Source organism: Brassica oleracea, chromosome C5, assembly GCF_000695525.1.
Source record: "Brassica oleracea var. oleracea cultivar TO1000 chromosome C5, BOL, whole genome shotgun sequence".
In the NCBI taxonomy this organism is placed as follows: Eukaryota; Viridiplantae; Streptophyta; class Magnoliopsida; order Brassicales; family Brassicaceae; genus Brassica; species Brassica oleracea.
The window spans coordinates 24,702,094-24,711,080 of record NC_027752.1 but is presented as its reverse complement, the minus strand read 5'-3'; the positions used below and the strand labels follow the sequence as shown (position 1 = coordinate 24,711,080).

The window sequence follows — 8,987 nt, the reverse complement described above, 5'->3', positions numbered from 1 at the left end:
ATAAACGAGTATTTTACGAGAAAACATTTACGAGGAAATAACGAGGAAAGATAAACGAGTAGTTTACGAGGAAACACTTTCAAGGTATTTACGTGTAGTTTACGAGGAACTTGTTTCGAGGTATTTACGAGGAAATATAGCGACCTCATTACGTGGAATGTTGACGTGGTCTTTACGACGAAATGATCTACTTCGTCTTTACGACGAAATATATTCCTCGCTACGTTACGACGAATTAGCGAGGAAATATGTGTTACGACAGATGAGTAACGAGCAAACGTGGTTCCTCGCTAATTCGTCGTAAAGCCTCTTTTACGACGAACTCACGAGGAAAACGCCCTCGTTAAGATTATGTTTTCTTGTAGTGAAAGAAATCATAACCCATGCAGTTTTAGACATCGTAGAACTATAATCCCTTAAAATATATATTAATGAGATATTAAGTCAAAATCCAAATAACACACAACAAAGAAACGACAAAGGGATCAAATCCATGCAATACAATTGCATTTTTCACCCAATTATTAACATAAAATGTACCGAATTAAAAAAGCAACAATCCAAGTAGAAGAAAAAGATAGAAACAACCTTACCACCTTACCAGTTACCAGCTTACCACCTAGAGGTTTCACGGTTAAAGAGCTCACGGTTAGGCTCAAGCATCCTGCAAAGACCCAGATACGTCAAGTAAAGCACACGATCCTTAGCTCCGGTCCGGTGACTCCTGGAGTGTTTGCAGAAATTCTTGAGTTGCTCCAACGTACAGTAACCCAACATCTGTCCGAGAAGCAAAAACAACCAATTGATCTGACTCTTCCGTTCAGCAATGACCGGCTTCACGGCCTTGTCACGGCCACAAAGGTCGCATCTCATCGGGTCTGGGTTAGTCCAAAACGTGGGAGCTCGTTCTCTCATGAGCCTCTTGCGCGTCACGAAGACGTTCTCTACTTGGGAGAACTTCTCCCTCAGATTGTAACTTATCTGATACACTTTATCACAGTGCTTGCATTGTACGTCGCCGGTGATGGTGGTGATCTGCTTCGATTCGAGATTCTCTAGGCTTTGTATCGTTCCACGTTTGTTAGTCGCCCATGGATACGGCGGCGGGATTGTTTCGTCTTTTCGGTTACGGCTTGATTGCGATCTGTAACTCCGCCGTGTACTCTCAACCGCTGTGGCTACTGGTCTTGCCGGAGTGAGGAAATCAAACGACGGAGCGTACGGTGGCTGAATCGGTGTTGACGATCCTCGAGACAGTGTCGAGTAGCTGAGCGACGATGACAACAGATACGACGGCGATGTCACGAAATAAGGCTGAGACGACGGAGGGAATCGCGTCATCAAGTAACGTGGCGGCCACGTTTGCATCACAGGCGACGGTGGTGCTAGACGAAGCGGCGGCGGAGACGTCATCGGCGCGATCTGAGAGGAGTACGATGTTGGTGGTCGCAGACTCAGTGAAAGAGGAAGGAGGCGTGCGTCGTCATCGTCACCAGTCTGTACGCCGTCGTTTCGAGGCTCGTTCATCACCACCACTTGATTCGTTGCCCGATCGTCTTCCCAAACTCTTCTTCCGTTCCAATTGTTGTTGTCATCTTCAGACTGGACCCGTTCGTTTTGAGGCTCGTTCGTCACCATTACCGCTGGGTTATTTCGACGGCGTTGATTGCTTGTCTGATCGTCTTCCCCAATAGCTCTTCTCCTCTGGATGCCGTTGTTGTTGTCCATGTGGAAAGGGAAACGACGGAAATGGTGAGAGAAATTAGGGTTTCTGTACGAAAACGAATGAGACAAAGCGTCAGAGTGCGTGTGCTGGTTGTTGGTCTATGGGGAGTAAAGAAAATGACGAGAAAGGACTCTGAGAGAAAAAGAATAAAGACAGCGAAGAGAGGAGAATCTTTTCTGTTATGCAATCAACTTGATTTTCTCTCCGCTTTTTCGAGTATTAACAGTATTTTTTTTTTTTGTTTTTTGGATAATCAAGTGCTCAAATTATGATAATTAAAACTGTATTAGTAATCATTTGCATATGTTGTTTTCCGGTGAAAAAAATAGATATAAACTAGTGGTATTCCGACGCTACGCGCCGCTACGCGCCGGATTCGTATGTTTTATTCTTACATGAATTGTAAATTCATTTTATGGTTTTAGTAAAAAAAATGTTCAAAAATGTTTAGAAATATGAAAATGAAAATATGTTGAGAGAAAATGATCTTTTTCTGATCCAATTGATACTGGTTAGCGATCCTAGTGTATTACTTTTTTTTAAAAGTTACTTAGTTCAAAGTGAAATAGCATAAGTGGTTGTAACTAATTGATTCAATAAAAGTATAATAAAAAGCCGATAGTCGTAACAAAGTTAATTTAGTTGGAATTTAAATATAAAGTAAAATTGATGTTTTATTTAGAGAACATACTTATACTGTTAAGTACCATGTGGACAATATATAGAAGGAACGACATTTGAAATTTTATTTTAGTGTCTAATCTGAATATAAACATGTGTAATGAAGTTTTGTTCATATATGTTTTTATCTGATTTTTGGTTTAAAAAAAACTAATTCTGGTAATGGAACATATTAGGAAATGAAGAAAAACATTTATATATTATATTGTTTAAAAATTTAAACGAAAATCAAAAGCAGTATGTAAATAAAACTGAAAATTGGAACATAAGAAACCCCCATATAAATTGTAATAATGCTGAATCATAGATGAATTTCCCTACATATGGGAAATCTTATATTTGTACGAAGCCATTGATCAATGCAGCGGAAATGGAAAGTACGGCGTAAAAGAGCAAAGATAGTTCCATTGTTGTAATTTCTGAAGTACACCGTGCATGTATCATTTTCTTTTTTTTTTTGTAGTTGGAGGCCTATTAGTTGTGTCAAGATCGATGATGATAAGGTTGACGTCATGTCTTGCAGTCACGTTTTGGTTGTAGTTTGTGATGGTAAGAGTAACTTGAAGATCATCAGTTACGTTATTCTCTTTGTCTGTTAGTAATTTCATCACGTATTGGGTTGTTTCTTGAATAAGTAGGGTTGAGTCGCGTTGCTCGATTTCATGGTATGTTAACATGAATTTCATGCCATCAGTTGTGGAGTCGTTAAAATTACCTTGATAGTCGGTGATAGATGGTAGCTGGAAATTAATAATAGATTGTTGTGTGTTGGGTCTGTTGATGTAGACTTGAACTGTGTTGGTGTTCGATTTCATGGTATGTTATCATAAATTCTATGCCCTCACTTTTTGAGTCATTAAAATTATCTTGATGGTCTGTGATAGATGGTAGTTCGAAATCAATGATAGATTGTTGTGTGTTGGGCCTGTTGATGTAGACTTTGAGTGTGCGCCGGGGATTTGCTCCTTAAGATCTTGTTTGGTGTGAGAACTCATAAGACAAAAGTGGTTCGTCATTCATTCTTTGGTTATTTGTATGAGTTCAAAGTTGTAAGAAGTATAAGGTGTTATAGCTATATTTTTTTTATAGATGGTGAGTTTAAATTATCGATTTTCTTGATTTCTTGTAACATTTTGTTTAAAGGACAATTTAATTCAGAAACGTTTGGTCTTTTGAGTCAATGGTTTGTAATGAATTGATTGTTTGTTTTATGTTAGACTGTTATCAAGATTATCTATAAGCGAAGATAAGAAGATACAAATCAATCATTTTGCAACCTTAAAAGAGTAAAAGTCATATCAATAGTTTCTATACCAAAGTTCCTAAACCATAAACCTATGGACAAGTGAATAAAAGAAAAGTAACAAATTTTTTTATTAATTTTGATATTCTAATATTTAATTTATCCAGTTGATATTTTAACAATCTGTATTTGTTGATCTTGTTAAAAAGGCATAGGTTTTTCTCACCACTAAAAAAGTTATCCTGTAATTGTTTTACATTTTTCAATATTTATTATATAGTGAATAAAAATAAATTAATATATTACAGTTGATATTCAACACAAACATAACAAATTATTATCTCTGTTTATATTTTGAATTTATTGATATTTGTTTTTAAAATATTGTATTTTAAACTTATTATGTTTAAATAATATGAAAAAGAGGAATTGATTCCTCGTATTTTTTGTAAAAACATTTCCTAGAACCATACAAATATAATATTGCTTTTAGAAATATATGTACTCATTATTAAATGTTATTATATTATAAAAATAACTTCTGATATTGATTTTTCTATTATATTATGAAAATAACTTCTGATATTGATTTTTATATTATCTTATAAAAATAATCTAATATTTTATATTGAGGTAACTTTATTATAAATTATTATTTAAATAGTTTTATTTATTTATTTATTGGATATTCTTCTTTTATCTGAAATAGTGTATATAATGTTTCAGATTATTCTCAGTTAAATTATGTGCTAAAAAAGTTCTCTTGTGGAAGTCAATAACCCGTCGTTAACGATGTGTCTGTTCTGAATGTTTACTTCTAATCAGATCGTGGTGGTGAAAAAAATTCATCAACTTCGACCTCTCAAGAAATAGAATGTAAAGACAATGAGTTGTTTAAGGTGAACGTCATCCTATAATACATATTCAGGTCTATACAGGTGGATGTCTTACAACCTTAGCGAAAGTATGGGTGGGCCTTTTGGTCCAGCATCAGTATGCCGTATAGATGAACGTTCTCATGATCATCATTTTCTTTATATTGTTGTAGTCTGTGTATCAAAGTAAAAATGGGTGCAAGAGGTGGCAGTCAAAAATAACTGGGCTGCAGAAGAATTGTATCAGTGATGTGGTTTATGGAACTCGCATTTACAGTTTTTCACAGTCTCATAATGGTTGCCATTGTTACGATTCAGTAGTGGTAGAAGGAGAATCACCACCAACGATTTTTGGGTTAATGCTAGTGGCTACAACTACATTAGGAGCAACAATAGAACTGTCTTTTTTTCTGAAACGCGATGGCTAACTTGTGAAAGACCTGAAGACAAACAGAAAAATCCATGTGACGTGGAATTACGTTATTCATAAATGCGTAATGTTACACATAACTGTGGAAAAGCACCTGTCAAGGCGAATGGTTGCATTGTATGTTGAGTCGTATGTGTTTCTTCGTTCAATGTGATCCTGAATTCCTGATGGCGCACAACTCACCAGTAATGTCTTGGCAAGAAAAACATAGTCATCAATATTGATAATGCTTGAAAGCAGAGGTTAACATACAGAGGATGTGAGATTAACCGGGTAGGTGGGTGTTGATATTTGCCAACGGAAGTAGTTTTCGTGGTTGCAGAATATAAACATCTTCTCAAGTATTATAATATCCGTATGTCAATGAACGCCGCAACATCTTCTCAAGTATTTATCAAGGTGGTGATTCTCCGTGCTACGTCAAACCCACTTATTGAGTAAATAGAACCTTCTTTAAACAGATCTCAAAAAGTGTTCAGGCTTTTCATATTGATGGAACCCTCTGATCAACGTTGCCGGTATAGAACATTCATATTAATTTCTGGCTATAATTAGAGAGTTGATGGTAGACGGTCATTGTAATCTGAGAAGCCAAAATATATTGCCTTGAACTGAGATGTGTCTTCTAGACCATCTCCTGAAACTTAAGATTTATCTATCTGTTGCATACATATATGTAACCTCTGTATTCTGTATTCATACCTTTTGCATCCAAAATCAAAGGGAGTAATGGTAGGGGCATCATCACCATCAAACTTGAATTCTGCAGCTCCTTGAAGTTCAACCATGGCTTCACCCACAATTTCGCTTCGTAAAGCTTCTTCTTCTTAGGATCTCCAAGGTCAGATGATGTATCATTGCTGCTACAACTGGCTAATCACATTCCTAAATACGATCCGTAAACATGCACACAAGTTTAAACATTGAACTTAATTTCAAACAACATATCACAGAATATCTAAATAATTCTACAGGAATTGGAGAGGCCACTGAGAAAGTATATATATATGGTTAAACACTGGAAAAAGGTTTAAGAACAATGGATTGGTTAAGTACCTCAGATACATTTGAACCGAGATCCTTAGGATTGTAGCTAATGTTGAAGAAGAATAACCACACTGGACCCAAAAGATACAAATCAGTCACAACTTTCTACAAATGGAAAAGAAAAAAGTTGAAAAGGTTGGGAGTTTTCTTCTTACAGTGAAACTGAATGGAATATGACCAAGAGCAACGATTAGAACACATGGAAGAACATGGATAGAGCTGTCTCTGATAACTTGAGACGAACCCATCATACTCGACTGTCTTGAACCCATCCGGTACCAACTCCCTGTGTGAATGAAAGGTCATCGCAGATCATTCTTAGCCTCCTCTGTATCACTCTTAATCCTAATCTATATATCAAAGCTTCAAGCTTTAGCTTAATTGTCTGCACATGGAAAGAAAAGTTTACTATTGTGTAGAGAAAGAAGTTAAAACTCTTGGAAAAGAGAAATACTTACATACTAAGCATCTTCCTCACTAAGGAACTCAATGAATCCATAACCTTGATGAAGATTTGTCATCCTATCTTTGGGAAGATAGACATTAATTGATAAAATCTAAAAACAAAAAAAAGAGCCTAATGTCAGAGGAAGACCAGTTCTTCTAAGTATAACCAAAAACCATAAGATAGAGAAGAAGAAACTTAGCGAAGATTGTTCATATGAATCAAAGCGTTCAACTTACCAACAGGGCATGCTTGTACTAACAATTCCCAAAGAAATTCTTCAGATAGCTACGATTCACAGATAAGAGAAACTGGGAAACACATAGAAAATCTCCCGAATCAATCTGAAATCTAAGGTTCGTGCGAGGGAGAGAGAGAAAGGAGAAGAACCTGGGGGTCGAGATTCCCAACGTAAACAGTAGCTTGTTAATTCCTCTCAGCGAAGTGTTGGCCTAGAAGATTAAATCCTACTCCAGGATATATTAGAGTTGTCGTCTGCTTCTCGTCATTTGTTTCCGCTACTGCACCAACGTCATAAATATCAAATTATGTTTTACAATTATAAACAGTGTTAGTAGTGGGAGGGTGCGATGGATCTAGTCATTTACTTGTGTTCTCGAACCTTCCTGCTTCCTTTGTTCCTCTTTGGAACAGTTCAGATTGCAAAGTAGGGTGAAGAATTCACCATTGTTGTAGCTTTGTATACGCCGGAAAAAGTTTAAGAACAATGGATTAAAGGTACAATGAAGAGATGATAGTGGGATTAACGGGTTTTGTTGATTGAATGCCATAACTATGGAGCGTTATTTCATCGGGGGAAGTGGAATGGGATCGTTATGTTGCAGGTTAGACAATAATGTCGATTAGAGAGAAGAAAGGGCATCATTTGATGGGCTTTATTTGAAGAGAAACAAACGAAGCCTATAAAAAGGTTGTTTTACTTAGATCCTACAAACTGAGATCTGTTAAGTCAATGAAGCAAACAACGTAAATGAGAGTGGACAGGTGTCACAAATAGCCTCATTCAAGATGATGAGGTGGAGAGCTGTATGAAAAGCACAACTCTACTTTATATATATAAGATATTAGGGACTTTTAAAACAAAATATCTTGATTACTAAAGATACATTTCGGTGGAAATAATCTCGTTTTTGAGTTTTGAAAATAGTACTGTTTTGAGGGGAAAATGATCATTTAATTCCTGAAGTATTTGAAATTAACACTTTTATTCTTCAACTATCTATTATGCAATTTGATCCTCGAATGTTTGTTGACTTGGCAACATTACACATAAGAAAAGTCCACGTTAAAAACAAAACGGCAAACGTTAATTTTAAAAGTGATCTCTATTTATTTCTTTTCTTGTCACCTTCTTCCCCAAATAAAATCTTAAACTCTAAATCTTCTACAAATCAAAAGCCAAACCCTTTGATTCATTTCCCCCTAAATCAAACACGTACATAACCTTGAATCTATTTTGACAAAGTTCTACCCGCTTATTTTCTGATTTCAAATTTTTCTTAACCAAAGTTTTCAAATTCTCATATGAATATGAATTTTAATAAACAGATTGAAAATTTTGTTTCTCAGATGTCTTGGAAAACAGAGTACCAAATTAGAAATCTTAAGAAAGAAAACAAACAAATCGTTAAGAAGACAAATGAAACCTAAATAGCTTTGGGGGAAATCCCGGATTTTCAAGCAAAACTAATCAACAAATCTATCTTCTTTCTCAAGGTTATGTGTTACCAACATTTTTCTCAATTATTTGTGTTCAAGTACCAAGCTCAAGAGGTATATTGTCTCTGCAACTTTTTATTCTTGTTGTTCCTCTTATTTTACATCAGAATCATCTCTACCAAAAAAAGCTACCATAGAACATCTCACTTAGCTTTGTTTATCATCACTTCCTTCCGCTTGTTTCATTTTCTCGGTTCAGATTGGTGTTCCTTCAGTTTACGTCGTCGAAACTTTCGACTTTGAACTACAGACCGTAATAGTGTGGAAATGATTTAGGATTCTGAGCTTCTTATTTGGAGTAAATCTATTTAAACATTGAGGTTTTGATTTGGTGAAGAAAATTGGAAGAAGATAAAAAAAATTATAGAAAATTAATTCTAACGTCTACCTTTATGTTTTTAACGTGGACTTTTCTTAGGTTTAATGTTGCCAAGTCAACAATCACTTGAGGAGTTAAATTGCATAGTAGAGAGTTGAAGTATAAAAGTGTTAAATTTGTTATAAAAGCGCCGTGTTGAAAATGGAGGAGGCGCAGAAGTTTTTGACTTTATAATCAATATGGGTCCCGCTGTCACTATGCACGCATAGTAACTTCAACTTTTTCACTTCTATATAAATCGATCATTTCGATCGATTGTAATACACAATTCCTTCTCCTTCTAATAACAAATCTTCTCTTGTTATCAGTATTATCTTCTCCTACGGGTATAAATTTTACTCTTATTTAAATTTCTCAATACTATAAAATCATAAGTTATTTTATAACACGTTATCAGCACGATCACTCTGCGATTCGGTAA

The 8,987-nt window shown here is 35.5% G+C and overlaps 1 protein-coding gene across 1 annotated transcript; it reads right to left on the bottom strand.

Moving 5' to 3' along the window:
* Positions 1–473: 473 nt before the first annotated feature.
* Positions 474–1,816, bottom strand: LOC106293951. Its single transcript, XM_013729584.1, has one exon. It carries the CDS (start codon positions 1,726–1,728, stop codon positions 613–615), a length of 1,116 nt encoding a protein of 371 aa, XP_013585038.1. The 5' UTR covers positions 1,729–1,816; the 3' UTR covers positions 474–612.
* Positions 1,817–8,987: the final 7,171 nt, after the last annotated feature.